General features: G+C 38.4%; 2 protein-coding genes across 2 annotated transcripts in view; both read right to left on the bottom strand.

The window, feature by feature from the left end:
* LOC108701888 (VPS35 endosomal protein-sorting factor-like) overlaps positions 1-3019 on the bottom strand; it is a 38222-nt gene extending 35203 nt beyond the window's left edge. Inside the window, 1 exon segment of the mRNA XM_041576294.1 lies at positions 2758-3019. Within this exon segment, the coding sequence (XP_041432228.1) occupies positions 2758-2783 (26 nt within the window). The 5' untranslated portion in view covers positions 2784-3019.
* A 3023-nt stretch (positions 3020-6042) lies between these two features.
* The window catches only part of ccp110.L (centriolar coiled-coil protein 110kDa L homeolog), a 35453-nt gene continuing 23034 nt past the window's right edge, over positions 6043-18461 (bottom strand). Inside the window, exons 7-15 of the mRNA XM_018236347.2 lie at positions 16887-17046; positions 16206-16348; positions 15923-16039; positions 14054-14155; positions 13004-13120; positions 11700-11779; positions 11023-11085; positions 10391-10450; positions 6043-8816 (exon numbers count right to left, since the gene is read on the bottom strand). Coding sequence (XP_018091836.1) covers positions 8741-8816; positions 10391-10450; positions 11023-11085; positions 11700-11779; positions 13004-13120; positions 14054-14155; positions 15923-16039; positions 16206-16348; positions 16887-17046 — 918 coding nt within the window. The 3' untranslated portion in view covers positions 6043-8740. The remainder of the gene's footprint in view (positions 8817-10390; positions 10451-11022; positions 11086-11699; positions 11780-13003; positions 13121-14053; positions 14156-15922; positions 16040-16205; positions 16349-16886; positions 17047-18461) is intronic.

Raw genomic sequence — 18461 nt, 5'->3', positions numbered from 1 at the left:
GCATGAAGCACTCTGTGAGTTCCTTGCTCTGCATGGAGCGATTTGTGGGTTCCCTGCTTTGCATTAAACACTCTCTATTTCTCAGTATTTTGGGTGTTCCTGTAAAGCTTTGCAATGGCAAGGGCTAACATAGCCTCACCAGAGCCCCTCTACTGCTCAGGAAGCTATTTATACTTCTGTTTTATTTCTGTATTCCCTTACTGCATTCATATATGCAAGAGATGGAGGAAGTGTGAGAGCAGAGTCACATGACCATTTATTCCAAAAATGGCACTGTCAGGAGCTTTACAAATTCATATCATTCACTGCTGACAATTAATTAACGTCAAATATCTCCTCGCATACCAGCAAACACACACTGTGTGCTTTTTAATACACACAGCCATGCAGTAGGATAACAGCAACAGAATATGTATGCCAATATGTATGTATGTATGTATGCATGGGTGTAACTATAGAGAAAACAGACCCTAAGACTGCTGGGGGGTGCAGGAGGTATAGTTGCCTAGTGGGGCACTGACAAGACGAGCGCTCTGTGAGTTTCCTGCTCTGCATGAAGAGATCTGTGAGTTCCCTGCTCTGCATGAAGCGATCTGTGGGTTCCCTGCTCTGCATGAAGCACTCTGTGAGTTCCCTGCTCTGCATGAAGTGATCTGTAAGTTCCCTGCTCTGCATGAAGCGATCTGAAGCTCTAAATAAAGTGATCTGTGGGTTCCCTGCTCTGCATGAAGCGATCTGTGAGTTCCCTGCTCTGCATGAAGTGATCTGTGGGTTCCCTGCTCTGCATGAAGCGATCTGCGGGTTCCCTGCTCTACATGAAGCGCTCTGTGAGTTCCCTGCTCAGCATGAAGCACTCTGCAAGTTTCCTGCTCTGCATGAAACGATCTGTGAGTTTCCTGCTCTGCACAAAGCGATCTGTGGGTTCCCTGCTCTGCATGAAGCGATCTGTGGGTTCCCTGCTCTGCAGGAAACGCTCTGTGAGTTCCCTATTTCTCAGGATTTTGGGTATTTCTGAACATAGCTTTGGGTGCAAATTATGGGGGTATGGGGGGATTCAAATGAGATGTGAGAAGCTATGTCTAGATTTACAGTGGAGAAGAAGTATGCAACGGAGCGTAACTACAACTGCCGGGGGGCCAGAAGGTAAAGTGGGCACTAACTGGTATGTAGTTTTAGTTAATTTTTTTTCCAAAGGGGGGCTTAAAGGGGTGGTTCACCTTTACGTTATCTTTTAGTATCTCATAGAATTGCCAATTCTAAGCAACTTTTCAGCTGGCCTTCATTATTTTATTTTTTATAGTTTTTGGAATATTTGCCGACTTCTTCTGACTCTTTCCAGCTTTCAAATGGGGGTCACTGACCCCATCTAAAAAACAAATGCTGTAAGGCTACAATTTTATCTTTCTATTCAGGCCCTCTCCTATTCACATTCCAGTCTCCTATTCAACGCAATGCATGGTTGCTAGGGAAATTTGGACCATAGCAACCAGATTGGTGAAATTGCATTCTGGAGAACTGCTGTATTAAAAAGCTAAATAACTCAAACACCACAAATAATAATAAATAAAAAAAACTTGTCTCAGAATATCACTCTCTACATCATACTAAAAGTTAATTTAAAGGTGAACAACCCCTTTAAAGGAACAGTAACACCAAAAAATTTAAGTGTTTTAAAGTAATGAAAATATCATGTAGTGTTGCCCTGCACTGGTAAAACTGATCTGTTTGCTTCAGAAACACAACTATAGTTCATATAAACAAGCTGCTGTGGAGCAATGGCGGAAATTGAAAAACGGCTATATGTCACAGGTTAACGAATGGATAACAGATAACACCATTAGACAGACAAAGCTTATCTTCTATCTGCTGTGTAACTTGAGCTTTTTCTCCTTTGAATGGCTGCTCCCATTGCTACACAGCAGCTTATTTATATAAACAATATTAGTGTTTCTTAAGCAAACACAGCAGTTTTACCAGTGCAGGGCAACACTGCATTATATTTTCATTACTTTAAAACACTTTTATTTTTTGACGTTACTGTTCCTTTAAATGAAATTGTTGTGGGTCCCAGAGACTATTATTTCCAGCACTGCTGCAATGTCTGATAGTGCGGCATAAATAATCAATATTTTTGTTATGGTTTATTGCTATTCATTTTTGGGCCCTGTGCTTGAATCCAATTGTGATAAAAAATCAGAAATTATAAACATGCACAGAACCTCGCTTCAAAACACATATGCATTATCAATATACAAGTGTTCATGCATAACATACCACATGGCAGTGTCTCCCCCCCGTCTGCATACCTAGTGTCAGCCACTCCCTCCTGACGCATTTTGCGCTATTGGGTGCTTCATCAGAGGAGGGGAGACACTGCCATGTGGTATGTTATGCATGAACACTTGCATATTGATTGTGCATATTTGACTTGTAGCAGCTCAGTCTGAGCCTAAACAGAGAAATTGCTGCACCCATGTCTCACAGCTGCTGACTCTGAATCCAGTCACAAGCCTGACATGGTGACCCTGCTGTTTACTAAACACTACAGGGAGGAGGATGAATGGAGCAGAGGGGACCTGTCAGCGCAAAGTGAGAGGAGAACGTAGAACTGTTACCAGCAGTGGGGGAGGGGACATAAGGATTTCTTAGTAACATTTTGATTTTAGGAGAAGAGGACAGGATGCACTTGAATTTGGTGCATAAAATACAGTCATTGTAGAAATGCAGAAAGAGAGAAGGAATACAGCTCCAGCTTACCACTGTGTAGCCATCTTCTCTGTCATATGATTCCTCTTTTGTCAACTTTTACCTTCAGCCATCTTGCGATTGGCAGGCCTCAGCATGTCATGTGATTGGAAGTGTGTATGGTGTCCATTTTAGGACATTTTTGTGTAAAATGTAAAGAGTCCCGCTCCCTCCTTAATTTAAGTCTATTTGTATTGTTCCTCCCCCAGTTTAACACTATGTAATCCCCCTGTGTGTTAGTGATTGCTCTGGGCTGCAGTACACTTCTCCTTCCCCCTCCCTAATGCTTCCCTCTGCCTTGTTAGCTTGGAATGGCCAATTCTAAGCAACTTCTAAGAAATCCTTCTATTCAGGTCCTCTCCTATTCAAATTCCAGTCTCTTATTAAAATCCATGCATGGTTGCTAGGGTAATTTGGACCCTAGTTACCAGATTGGTTAAAATGCAAATTGAAGAGCTGCTGAATAAAAAGCTAAATAACTCCAAATCCTTTAGGGCTCTTACTGACGAGCGATTGAAGCTGCGCTCCCCTGCGTTCCGTTTTTCTGCGTTCAGCCGCAGGGGAAAGCAGGAATAGACGCATTAAGCTTTTTTCAATGGGGCTGTACTCACACAAGTGCGTGTAGGCGCCGAATGCAGGTTGAGATGCAACATGCTGTACAGCCCCATTGAAAAAAGCAATGCGTCTATTCCTGCGCTCCCCTGCGGCTGAACGCAGAAAAACGGAACGCAGGGGAGTGCAGCTTCAACCGCTCGTCAGTAAGAGCCCTTGATAATAAAAAATTAAAACAAATTGCAAATTGTCTCAGAATATCACTCTCTTCTTCATACTAAAAGTTATCTCAAAGGTGAACAACCCTTTTTAAGATATAAGAAATTGGTTAAGCGTTTTCAACCATTTTTAATGAAAATTAAACAAGGGAGAGGAGGGAAAACAGGCTGTGGGGTATGTATAGTAGATATCACAATACAAATATCTTGTGGTTCATTCGTTATTGTCCTGAGCAGTGGCTGTATAAAATTCATCTATCCATGGGCCCCAAATATTTTCAAAGCTGTCTGGGCACCCTCTGCTCAAGTATGTTAGCTTGTATAAGGGGAGAGCTTCATTTACTAGGGATTTCCATCGTTTTAAAGATGGAGCTTTTGGTAGCTTCCAAAAGAAGGTAATTGTTTTCCTAGCGTAAAAGTATAAGAGCCTCAGTAAAATACCCGACTTGTTAGAAGTTATATTCTTAACCAGACCCAGGAGGAATACCTCAGGGGTCCGCACATTAAAAGAGTTTGTGCTACAAAAATTACAACCAGAATTTATCAGCGGGCATATTCAAAAGGTGTTTAGGTACGTGCCTGAGTTTGTCCTGCATTTAAAGCATAAATTATCTATTTTAAAGCCCATGGAGTGTAGCCACACTGGATTAAGATAGGTTCTGTCATATGATACTGTATCAGGATGTCGTTACTGCCCATTACAGAGGGTATGAGTGTGTGATGTCGTCCCATTTGGTGTAACAGTGTGCATAGAGATTGCCCCTTTGTTTATAAAGGATGGTGTGAATGTGAGATACTAATTTCCCCTTGTTCCATGACCTTGAAGGAACAGTTCAGTTTAAAAGTGAAAACTAGGTAAATAGATAGGCTGTGCAAAATAAAAAATGTTAGCAAAAAAAGTAATGTATAAAGGCTGGAGTGACTGGATGTCTAACATAATAGCCAGAACACTACTTCTTACATCTCCAAACGAGGGGATCTCTCCCCGATATGCCCACATTGAGGGCCCAACGATCGGATCAGAATGGAGGCAATATGGGCGGTCCTATTGCAGAACGCATCAACGAACAGATGTGGCCGCAATCCAACGGGATTTTTTACCCTGCCCAATCAACATCTGGCCGACTTTCAGCCAGATATCGATTGGCCCCACATGGGCCAATAAGCTGCCGACTCGGTCTGTCAGCAGCTTTTATTGGCCCGTGTATGGGGTCTTTACTCTGCGTTAGGCAGCGACTTGAAGGGGGAGCCACATGGGACGTAACTGTTCTGTGAGTTTGCAATTGATCCTCAGCATTCAGCTCAGATTCAAAAGCAACAGATATGACCCATGTGGCCCCCTCAAGCCACTGATTGGTTACTGCCTGGTTACCAATCAGTGGAAACCAAGAGAAGTAGTGTTCTGGCCATTTTGTTGCACATCCAGTCACTCCAGCCTTTATACATTACATTTCTGGATAACTATATTAGAAACATTTTTTATTTTGCACAACCTATTTACCAAGTTTTTATTTATATTAACAATTCCTTCAAGGTTTCCTCAACCAAAGAGAGGGAAATGCAAGTTGTTGGCACATATTCAGACATTCAGATGGCTGGTCATTAGCTTGCTTGTTTTATGTTCTGCATGGCTAGACAGCGCCTAATGGACAAACACTCTGAGTAGCAGCTGTAGACTAATGGCAGGCAGTGTTTTGCCGCTGCATGTGATTTCAAGTCACTGGCCAGATAGATTAACAAACAAAATATCCTTACATATAGCACATGGATTATAGTGTTGTTAGAGTGGGTATTTGAGAGTTTTGCTGCCTGCCTCAGTGCTAGAAATTGTACAAGTGCCAAATGCTGCATCTGCCATTAATTTACAAACTCAAGGGATGGAAATGATTTACAAAACAATTAGGGGCAGATTTACTAAGGTTTGAATGGTAAATTTGAATTTTTTTTTTTATTTTGGTAAAAACTCACAAAATCGAATTTAAAACCACCAACTCAAATTTGAATGTGAGATTTATCACGCCTCAACCCTGGAAACAGTTCTAATTTAACTATTCTCCACCAACCGGCTGAGTTCATGTAGAAGTCCCTTGACCTATTTGAAGATGTAAATAGTAGTGATTTTCGCTTTGAAAATGACGCCCCATAGACTCCAATGGGAGAAAAAAAAAAATTGTGCGTAAAAAAAAAACAATATTTTTTTTTCAGAGAAAAACCCGATTTCAATTCGATTAGAGTTTTCCGGTTGGGACTATTCAATCGAATTTTAGACATTTGAATTCTTTCATAACATACCATTCGAATTGTGGATAAAATCAAATTTATAGATAAACTATATGATAAATAACCCCCCTAGTGTTTCCCCAACCCTGTATTGGGTATGTTCTTTGTACAAAAGAGGTGCAACCTACACAATTACTGTATACAGCTGGCCCTAGTAAATTGCCACTCAAATTAAATACATCTTTTTCATTAATCATACACTGATTTGTAAGAATAAATACAAACCTCAATAAAAAAAAACTGATTCTTCAGACAAAGCATTTTATTAATATAAAGAAAAACAAAAACAAGCAAAAACCAGGAGCACATACAGTACAAAACATACAAAAATAAATACACTTCCTAAAAGAAATCCATTTTCATGAAACTTAAATATTATATATAAATAAGAAAAATGTACATAAAAAACATCCTGGCACTTGACGAGAGAAAAGGCCATGAGAAGCTCACAGTTGTGGCTGTTGTCTATAGGAACCACTGCTTAGAAAGATTTCTGTAAACTGAATAAAAATGCTGAAAAAAGTTTGTTATAAAAAAAATGGGGAAACTATAGCTCAGCCAACAGCGGAGGCCATCATTAAAGGCTCCACGGATCAGTCCAAAGTTGAACAAATGCTCGTAGTTATAACTGCAGGTGCCTTCAAGGGCAAAAGAGCTACAAAAAGTCAGAAACACAAAGTAGGCACATTTATAAAGGATAACTTAGCCACAAAACAATAATTTGGCATCTATAAAACTACCCTGAACGTGAAAAAAAGGAGGGGGGAAAAAAAACGCCCAGTTTCAATTAGTCACTGAGATATTGTTTGCTTAACCTCCAAAATGGGCACTTTATTTGAACAGTCTTGTTTAACTGTAACCAATGGTAAATCTGGAAATATGGAATTGTTGATATCAACAAGCATGCACTTATAATATTAGTACTATAATATATTTTAATAGGATGAACAATATTTTGCAAAGCCTGAATTCTATAGAAGGATCAGATAGGAAGCTACATGCAGCAAGCTGTTAGTACATAAAATAAATACCGTAGTGTATATTTTATTGGTCTCAGGGCCCAATCTCACGGTAGTCTATAGTCTAAATAAAGTTATACCACAAGGCTGTGTTAAGATCTGTGTGTTTGGCAGGGTCACTAAAGAGTGGATCTCTACCTGATTTTGTCAACCACACACTGAACCACATCACACTGAAAATATGTTGTTTACTTAATAGGATTTTCAAACATGCCCAATAAATACTTGGCCAACATTCAGCTAGATAAATATAGGGTAGACATTTGGGAAGACCCATACATATAGGCTGCCAAGTCTGATGAAGCTTAGTCAGCGGATAATATCAGCCCATGTAAGGCCACTTTGATTAAAAAGCTTGAGGATTGAACAATATGGTGGCACTGGCATTAACTGGCTTCTATCAAATTTAGATGTGAGGCCCAAGTGTTTGGTGTAATTCTAATGTCAGCTGCTAATGTGTTGAAAACAAGCCTGAATTTGCATTTAAGGCGAACACTCAACATCACAGAGGTGAATAAGAATACCTCTTTAAAGAACCACAAACTTACAGCTGATTTACATGTTAAAATAAAAGCAATCACAGCAAAGTGTGTCATGTGACCGGCCCTAAGGGTTCTTAGTTTGGTGGCAACGCTAACACAACTGAAACAGTCTGAGCTATTCTAATCTGAGTTTTTTGGATGAAACATACAGCTACAAGAACCATTAATCAAGCACAATGAGTTCATTTTACTTTCAGAGTAGCAATGCCCACTAAATGCACAGTCAGAACAACAATTTAGGGTATATTGCAACTTATCTTCACCATGGCCAATGCACAAAAATAACCTTCATTCATTTTAAATTCGTTGTTTTATAACCACTATTAAGACATTTTTTCACTTTACCTGCCTGCCCACCTTACGGATACTTTCTGCACTTCAACCTGCTTCCTATTTTGTTCAAAGAGCATCCACAATAAACGTAAATTATACTTTCTATACTGTAAAACACAATTTAAGGGAACTAGTCAACAAAATAATGCCCTACAGTTTAAAACACGTAGAACTGCTTTCCAACATGCAAACCAAAGAAGAACGGAAAGCATTGCAAACCCCATGCAGATTGTTGCATGCATCTTCAAACTGTCAGCACATTTGTATAACAAAAGCTAAAAGCATTTTATGAACTGATCAATCCATAAGGTTTAATAAATTAAGGGTTAATGACTGTACTGATCTTCAATCTTACAGAAAAAAAGATGCAGTGAATCAAGCATCTGAAACCTTAAAATCATGTGACTGATCTGAATGTGACAATGTTTTATTCACAACGGATACCATTTTAAAAAAATGGTCTCAAATCTGAATATGGCTTTGATACAGTTCTGTATTGGGGTGAACCTTTTGTAGAGGATTTGGAATTGGAATTTGGCCAAATTAAAAATTTTGGTTAATTGATTCAGCACATCCCTAAAGACAAGTAAGTTACCCATGCCTATGAGGTATAAACCAACTGGAAGGCTCAGATAATCTTATATATTGATTCTGTTTAAAATGATCGAATCTATGGGTGGTTATTATTTGAATCCAATCAAAGATCTAATTCAAGGAATCTACTAGGTATCCCACAGGATTCCCCCTATTTCTGATAAATCAGGCTTACTGTTTTTTCCACATTATCAATTCTGACCTCTAGATGGTGCGGTGTCACAGGCTATAGGCATTGGTAGCTTTAAAAAGTGCTTGTGGCAACCTGAATTGTTGCTAAATACCAGGGTCTGTGCTCAGAATTTGAATAAGGGCATTTTAATGTTGCCTATAAAAACTGTCCCGTCTGTGGAACTGGAAATCTGCCATTAAGTGGCTACGGTGGCATGTGCAAACACAAAACCAGTTATGTGCTGCTTAATTTATGGTTTATGGGAGAAAATGATGCCATGAATTTCTATCCCAAAGAATGTTGTCTTCTTAAATTGTCGCAACATTTGGCTTCCTTCTTTGGGTTTTTCTTGTAAATACTCCTGTAATAAATGAAAGGATAACTTTAATACAGTATTGTACTTGTTTTGCATTGGCATAAATGGTTAACTAATCAAAAACAATCGAATCTTTAAAGCAATTCCCCCTTGACACAAACCGGCTCTAGAAATGTTTCAAGAGCACAAGAAATTCCGGTGCATTAACACAGATTATGCAAGCTTGGATTAGTGTATATTGGTTGAGGTTTTCTGTTGACTTTTACAATTTGTGTATCCTCTCCAGCTCTTCATACTTGGCATCTACTGAAACAACAGGGTGGCAACCTGCAGTGATGTCTACTTATACCGGTATAGGACCGGTTATCCAGAATGCTCGGGATCTGGGTCTTTCCAGATAAGGGATCTTTCTGTAATTTGGATCTTCATACCACAAGTCTTCTAGAAAACCATGTAAACATTAAATAATGTTAATAATAATAATAATAGGCTGGTTTTGTTTCCTTTAAGGATTAATTATATCTTAGTCTGGATTAAGTACAAGGTACTGTTTTATTATTACAGAGAAAAAGAAAATACTTTATTTAAATTATAATAATATGGAGTCTATGGGAGATGGCCTTTCCGTAATGTGGATCTTTCTGGATAATGGGTTTCCATACCACTAGATTTGACTAGAAGCAGAGTTATACAATTTTTTGAATCCTGTTTTTATTAATTTATTAATCTTTATATACCTCCTTAGAAATAAATGATAACAAAATAACATATCTAATATTGCACTGGTCTCTTTTGCAGTCTACACTGGGGCCACTAGGTCTCTTCTTAGTTAGAGGCAATGTAGTTTTGACTATGCATGCATGCTACAGTGTATAATGGGAAGGTGGTATAATTAAGGTTTCCTTAAAGAACATCCAAGACGCCCCTGATCTTAGAAAAGTGAATAGGTTAAAGGAGAAGGAAATTCGTTTCACACTTGGGGGTGCCAAATGTTAGGCACCCCAAAGTGAATGCATTTACTTACCTGAAACCCATGGCTCTTATCAGCAGAAAACTGCACCGGCCCCGGATTCTTCTAGCGAGCACCACGGAGTGATCCTCTTCTGGCTTCTTCTTTCTTCAAATCTCCCGGGGCAGACGCATGTTGCAGTAAAATGAAATATCTGACTTTTTAGTTAAAGTTCGGCTTCTCCTTCTAATGAGCATGCACAGCCGCGCGAAACAAGAAGAAGCCGGAAGAGGATCGATCTGTGGTGCTCTCTTGAATAACCCCGGGCTGGTACAGTTTTGTGCTGATAGGAGCACTAGCCCAGGGTTTCAGGTAAGTAAATACATTCACTTGGGGGTGCCTAACATTTGGCACCCCCAAGTGTGAAACGACTTTCCTTCTCCTTTAAATAATATGAGATATATTATTGTTTATGCACAGTTATATAACATAGAATACTGTATTGTTAATTATAGATCATACAATATTGTTTACACCATATAGAATATAAAAGAGTGCCGAAACAATAGCAGCTACCCAGAAATCACACAAACGCTCCAATCTTTCAAATGGCACTAAGCCATTCCCTGAATATAGATCAGTTTCAAAAAAATAGAACAATGGCTCTTACCCTTCTCTGCTAAGAAGCCTGTGCACGGGTGCATTTTGTCCCTGATTTGGCTGAAGGATTCTGTTAAAAACATATGAAAGAAAAGGAGACAAAGTGAGAAGAAAAAACAAGTCAGAAGTTCCGGAACAGGTAGTAGAGATGAAAAAGGAGTTCCCAAGGCTTAAAAGAAAGTTGAAAAGCAGAGAGAGGGTAAAAACCCAAGCTGGCCCTTTACTTCCATAAGTAAACAAAGTATCCCAGACGTCTGCTAACAGACTCATTGGAAGTAGAACACTTGACTCCGGAGCAAGTGTCCCGACAGGCACGAATCGCGTTGTATTTTTTTAATCCTGCTGCACAAATATGGCAGCCCCCTCATAGAGGAACATGGAGCGTCAGACAGGTAATGTAAAAGCATTGTGCAAATACCTTATGGCAAAGTTATAAGTACCTTTCAAAGGCAATATTATGATAGATGTAATTTCTGGCGTCAGTATCTCTCTAACAGACTGACCTGATAGTGCAGTGTGTTGGCAGATTTAAAGCATCAGCAATACAAGCAAGATCACGTGTGAGCTTAAATTACTGCAGAAAAAAAATGCCGGTTTCACTTAGCAAAGTCATTTTAATTTTTTTCTAGTATTTCCACTCACCTGTTTTCTGAGGCCCTTGGTTTGGATTGGAGTTTTTTATTAGACATGCCAATATGGACCACCCTAAAACAAGGAAACATGCAATCATTAAAACCCTGCAATGCTTTAAAAAGAATGAAACCTATACAAATACCTATAATGTGAAATCTTTTTTATGTGTATGACATTAATTACTTAGGCACAAAGGAGCAATTAAAACACTTTTGAGGGTCACTGTGAGTGGATACTGGGGGAAACTCACTGTGAAAAGCCACACTTTGATCACACTTTGCCTCTACTCAAAATTTTGTGTGCGATAACTTTAAAAGTAGGGAGTCATTGCCATTATATTGTTTTGGCACGAAATGGAGAGACTTATCTTGCTCTGGAATTTAGATTTCAGATCTTTATAAAGGGAGAACCGTACATACAATTTAGGAGTCTATAAATATTTAATGTATGACGTATGCTGTGCTGTCATAATTTGTCGTCTATTTTTGGTAAAATGATTTAGGGTTGCAAATCATGTGCAATAGTACAAATAAACAATAAACAATCGTTTTACGATGCTAATGAAAGATTCCATTGCAGCAAGTTACTAATGCAAATGTAGGTCTAATTGAATACTGAGAAAGTGTACTGGTCCAATGCAGCATGTTATGGTTTCTGTCACCACATGTGACACTTTATTTATGTACCTTGTGAGCTTTTTCCTGTCCAAGGACTTCTGAGTTGCAGATGAAAGGGTCACGCGGTCTCTAGGGCTCTTCACTTTTTCCTGGTACAAAAGATTTTATTGTTTTCATGTGTGCCCAGACCAATCTTTGTGCATTTTCAAGAATATACTGCATATTTTATATGGAGCAGCAATATGGACTGCCTACAGTAAAGGTAGCCATAGATGTTACAATTATGATCTTTCCAGGAAAGAATGTTCGTTTCAACACACACACGTGCAGAGCGGAATCGTTAGATATACAGGTTGAAATAATAGAATTCTACGATTCGGCACTAACAATGACTGGTGTTCGGGTGTCTTCAAAGTTGCCCGATAGTCGAGCCGACTGTTATACAAGTCTTCTGCAGATATCAGTCGGCTCTCTGCAGACACTCTCAGAATATCACACGAAAATTTGTTTTGTATGATATTATCTTTTCTCTTTATCCCCAAATGTCATTATCTATTTTTTCCCCCCCAAGTGCAATCATCTCATCTTTATCCCTTTCCAGAGGATTTCACTCTTCTACCTGCATCCCCCATGTGTCATCCTCTCCTTCCTGCCATTTTCTCCTATTCATCCTTTGTCAGAAGTAGCTTTCCTTAGGTGAAATTTTCTGCGACCATTTCCCCATGTGAAAAAATTCTGCCACATACGTGCAGCCTACCCTATTCAATCCTGGCACAAATAGGATTCTCTTTTTTTTAACCTGTCCCATAATCCATTTTCTTACTTTTCACTATACTCTTTACATGATAACCCACCTCCTGTAGCAAACTGAAGATGTGGCTCATGAAACTGAAGCTTTGTGTACAGAATGCTTGCAATAAAAAAAAAAAAAAATGGTCTCTGCTTGGTCACTTAAGTTAGACAGCAACAGTACTGGGCTTGGTTCCCTGACTGCACAGGTGACTGCATAGCTATTGGTGTAAGGCTTCTGCCCAGTAAGCAAAAAACAAAAAAAAACAAAAACAGACCTGTCTGCCTGAACAGAGAGGAATTTCATAATTAAACCTCCCATCCAATTTGCAGGCTTCCAAGATGTCAAATCATACTGCACCATGACAATTTTGTCTTTGCTTGCCGAGGATCCTGGTATAAGCATGCTACATTAAATATGAAAGGCCAATGAATATAAAGGATCCAGCTCAAATGATTTGGAAACTGCCAATGAACCCCAGTAAGTGGTACCTCAAACTGCCTGCCTAAGGCTGTTGTCTTTTCTGCCAAACACTTGTCCTGGCTCTGCTTCTGATTCCACTATTTAGATGCAAGAAGCTCACCATATTTCTGATCATCTTCTCACGGCGCAGCTCTCTGTCATGAGCAAGAATGTTCATTCTTTCTGCAGGTTCCATTGCCAAAAAAATATCATGTATTTCATACAAGGCAGCTCTTAGCTATGAAAAAAACACCAAAAGAAATGTTAAAAAAATGGCCCATAGCAATCAATTAATGACTACATAAACTCCACAATGTGTTATGAGAATGCTGCACTGGCAAAATGCAGCACAGCCATGCTTTCTTGACAAGCAATGTTTAAAGTTTTTTAATCGCTTAACAATGAACTGTGGTGATAACATTCTTGAATTATTTACAACTATTATTTTGTGTCAAGAACACCTCCTTCAGTTCAAGCCCACTCCTCACTAAGCCCTTGCCCTGGACTGGGTGGGTGCACATGAAACTGCCATGAACTCACAGGGGCAGATTTATCATTTCGAATTACAAAAAAACTTCAAAATTCGACCATCGAATTATAAAAATTTGAATATCGTATTCAAAGTTTTTTCAGCAAATTTGATCGATCGAAGGATTTTTATTTGACCTCTAAAGACTTAGAAAATGGCTGTAGAAGGTCCCCGTAGGCTAACATAACACTTCGGCAGGTTTTTTTTAAAGAGGCAGTATTTAGATTATCGAATGGTCAAATATTCTAACGATTTTTACTTCGAGTCAAAGTCAATTCGAAGTCGTAGTAACCAATCGATGGTCGAAGTATCCAAAAAATTACTTAGAATTTTGAATTTTTTTACTTCGAAATTCCCTCGAATTTACTTCGACCCTTAGTAAATCTGCCCCATAGGGTGTGGTCGTTTAAGTAATTAAAATAGTAGTAATATTATTAAAAATCAAGCATCAATATGAAGTTTTGTCTGATCGTCACTCAAAAGAAAAAGGTTATACCTTTTCTTTTATAATGGTTTTCTTTTGTGTTGCTCCTTATGTATATTATAAAAATGTATGTTTAATAAAACTTAAGTTACAAAAAAAACAACAGTATCCCTATTAAATCTGAGAAGAGATTGTGCCTACATTATCACTGTACTTACTTGTGCTAGAACTCTTTCCTGTAGGGAAGCATCTTGTGAAGATACCATCCCTCGGCTTAGTGGAAATTCAGACTGAAATGTTCTCATAAATTCTGCAGTGTCCTAAGTAGTTAAGAAACACAACATGGAGATGTTATTCTGATGCAAACATTAACAGTTAAAAATAGAAGAAATAAACTAAAGGAAGTCATTGGTAACAGATCCATGCAATATACTATAATGTAGTGTAATTTGCTTTAATATTCAATAAAACTGCCCTTCGCCATCACCATAAAGCTTAAATTGGCATTATCTTTCTGAAGATTTTATAAAATAGGGCCATTTTCATATTTTTATACTGGTACCAGCGTCTTAACAGGATACTGCAAAGCAAAGTGGGTAAATGTCCAGGTAATCAGGGCTACATATGCAGAAATGAGCAGTCAGGGAATAACACACATTTCTGCCTGAACAGCAATTTTTAATATTCTCCTGAATGTATCCATATAAAAAAAAAATACCGTAAATCAAATTGTACTTACCATATATACCTAGAGCCAAATTAAAAGTGTTGTTCACCTTTAAATTTACTTTTAGTACCATGTAAAGAGCGATATTGAGACAATTTGCAATTGGCATTCATTTCTCATTATTTGTGATTTTTGCATTATCTAGCTTTTCATTCAGCAGCTCTCCAGTTTGCTATTTGTAGGGTCCGAATTGCCGTAGCAACCATGCACCGATTTAAATAAAACACTGAAATATGAATAGGAGAGGGCCGGAATAGAAAATTAAGTACAGGTATGGGATCAGTTATCCTGAAACTAGGGATGCACCGAATCGAATACCGAACCGAATCCTAATTTGCATATGCAAATTAGGGATGGGAACGGGAAAACATTTTTTACTTCCTTGTTTTGTGACAAAAAGTCATGCAATTTCCCTCTCCACCCCTAATTTGCATATGCAAATTAGTATTCGGTTCGGATAAGCAGAAGGATTCGGCCGAATCCGAATCCTGCTGAAAAAGGCCGAATCCCGAACCTAATCCTGGATTCGGTGCATCCCTACCTGAAACCCATTATCCAAAAAGCTCAGAATTACAGAAAGGCCGTCTCCCATAGACTTCATTTTATTCAAACAATCCACATTTTCAAAATGATTTCCTTTTTCTCTGGGAGCAAAACCAGCCAATTGGGTTTATTTAATATTTACATAATTTTCTAGTAGACAAGGTATGAAGATCTAAATTACGGAAAGATCCATTATCCAGAAAACCCCAGGTCCAGCGCATTCTGGATATATAATAGAAAGAATATATTTGTATAGAATACAAACAAAACATTTATTTTTAGATGGGGTGAGTGACCCCCATTTGAAAGCAGGAAAAAGTCAGAAGAAGAAGGCAAATAATTAAAAAAAAAAAAAAAAAAAGGAAGACCAATTGAAAAGTTGCTTAGAAATAGCTATCCAATGGGTTGTATTAAATATTTGTGACAAATATATGTGGGTGAATTGAACAAATCCAGCTTTTTGACCCACATGCCAAATGAAAGAATCCCACAAGAAGAAGGTGTATGTATGGTCTGTAGCTTCCAACTGATTACAAACAGCATAACCTGCATGATTTTCAGTACTGTGAAAAAAGACAACTTTCTTCCCTCCAGCTCAAGGTGTTTTTGATGCTGCTGGATATGCATTCCTCACTGTCTGTTGGCTACAATCTTCCTTACCACCTACCACAGACCCATGTAGTATCTTTTTATGATTGCGTGATCGATTCTGTCTGTTATATATTATGTTTCTATTGTAGCAGGCCTTAATTGGAACGTTATATTTTTGTGGTGCATTCTCAAAAATCTGAAACAAGGAGGGAAATAAAGTCCATACTTTCACAGTTTTTTTTAGGTTGTTCAGCTTCTCCGTCTGCATAAGTCTACGTGTAAGAAAGCCTTTTGCCAGTGCTGTAGCTTTGTTAAATTTCCTCTGCATCGCAGGACTGTACACCTTTAGGAACAAAAGCAAAGAACACTGTATCTTTAACGATCACTTGGGAAATAATGAAAGGGAATAAAAAAATATCCCCACAACCCCCACTCGACTGCTAAAGTGGTATTGTCATATCTGTAATTCCAGAAATTCATCATAGACAGGGTTTCAATAAGCAAGATACCTGAGACCATCTTGTTTTGGCTCTCCCATGAGAATTTGAGACTGACGTGCTGGGTGCTCTACTCTTTACAGGTCCCCACAGACCCAATGAAGACTCGTTTGTAGAACTGTAGCTATGTAGAGAAGTGGCCGAAACTGATCCAACTGTTGAGCAAAATTAGAGATGTTCCAAGTTACTCGTCAATGTGATTCATTCTTAAATAAAGCAACCAGAAACAAATATGAACAACCAGAAATGATAATGCAAAGTAATTTTGGAAACAATTGCTTTGATATCTTTTATGTTAGCACAATATTTATTCCAGTATCTTGCTGATAAAACATAAGATTTGCCCTGTGCCTACGTGCCAATTAGGAGCAACAAAATACTGATGTTTCCTAGGGTTGCAGATTATATATTCTTCGATTCTTCAGTCCCCACAATGCCTTGCATTCCTCTCCATCGGTCTATTAATCAGCTGAATTCTCCTATAAGCTTTCTATTATCAAGAGCCAGCGGTAAAGACAATGGAGACGCATAGGCAAATTCTGCTTTAAAAAGTAATTACATTTAACAATAACTTCAAAATCATTGACAATGTATAATTAACATATATTGAAAATTAAGTTTCTTTTACTAGGAAAAAATATTTTTTTAGCAAAATGAGCTCTACAATAAAGTATAAAAGTAATACAGCCTTACCACTGTTATAGGTGGAACATGAATGACAATTATCCACCCTTTCTTGGACACTGCTTTCAGTTCTGCTATTTCTGTCAGGAATCATACTGCCATTGTCTAATGTCCGAGAAGGACTATCGGTGTCCTTTAACCTCAGTTGCTTTTCTTCTTCTTCAAACTCCTAAAGGGTAAATGGAGAACAAGGTCTCCATCATTTAAAACAATAAAACAAAACTAAACGCTTCAAAATGCTTTTCATTAAATGGGGATGCTGGTATAACAGCACCTGTAAGATTGGGCAAGGAGCATAAAAAAAAAGAATGGGGAGATCATGGAGAGAAGAGAGAAAAAGAACAGAAGGTGGCAGTGGTTAAGCAGCTGGGATATCAAAAATGGCAGGGATATGAACATGAGCAGCAGTATTGTTAAAGGGAAACGATCGTGAAAATGAAAATTCAAGATACGCATCATCATACTGAAATAAGAAACTTTCTAATCACAATCAATTAAATATTTTGCATCATTTCTGAAATAATCAAGTTTATATCCCTCTCTCAGCATCTGTTTCTCTTCATTCTGTCTTCATGCAGCAGTTGGGTGTCAAATGAATTATCCAATATATCTTATAGGGGGGGGCTTCCTTTCCTACCAAATGCGTTAGCGCTCACTCAAATAACGCATTCCAGTACAAACAAACGATATAACTGCCTTTTGCACAAATCCGGCATGTAGAGACACGATTTCTGGCAATTTTAATAGAGTGAGCTCTAATACATCTTCTAGGGCCAGCAAAAGGAGCCCCCTATAAGATATATTGGATCTAACTGTCAATGAATATCTGACACCCAACTCCTGCATAAAGATAGAATGAAGAAAAACAGATGCGGAGAGGAGGACAGCCAAGATAAACTTGGATTATTTCAGAAATGGTACATAAGTTTTTTTATTGATTATATTTAGAAAACTTGTTATTTCAGAATGATGAAGCTTATATTAAATTTTCACGATAGTTACCCTTTAAGGACAGGGTATGCAAATGGTATGTGAGGAGAAAGGGACTAGTGCCAGGGGTGTAACTACAAAGGAAGCAGACCCTGCGTGGGGGGGGGGGGCAGGAAGTATAGTGGCCCCATGAGGCCCTAATTCACATACAATTTCAATAAATATTGGTTAAGTGATCAACCGCTAGATATTTTGGGAGCCTAAAAAATAATTTGCGGTGGGGCCCAGTAATATCTAGTTACAACACTGACTAGTGCAACAAGATAAATTTGAGACAGAAGAAGATAGCAGTGAAGTTACAGATGTCACAGGTCAGTGGCAGGGAGATGAATCAAGATGGCAGCATTATGGAGACAGTAAGAAGTTGAGCGCAGAAAGAGGACAGAGTATGAGGGCAAGTGAATACCAGTGAAGGAGAGATGGGAAAGAGCATGATTGTTTGGAGAAGAAAAGAGAAAGTGGATGGACATGAGAGATTTACAATGAGTACCGGTAAATAGATAGGTGCATAAGTGTGTAAATGTGTATAAATATGCACTGGGGCTTTATATGGAGGTGTTATACTTGCTGGGCTTTGTTTTTTTCAGCCCTACT

The sequence above is a fragment of the Xenopus laevis genome, chromosome 9_10L (genome assembly GCF_017654675.1).
Source record: "Xenopus laevis strain J_2021 chromosome 9_10L, Xenopus_laevis_v10.1, whole genome shotgun sequence".
Lineage (NCBI taxonomy): Eukaryota > Metazoa > Chordata > Amphibia > Anura > Pipidae > Xenopus > Xenopus laevis.
Note: the sequence above shows the minus strand (reverse complement) of the source record. Positions and strands in the feature narration are given on the sequence as shown.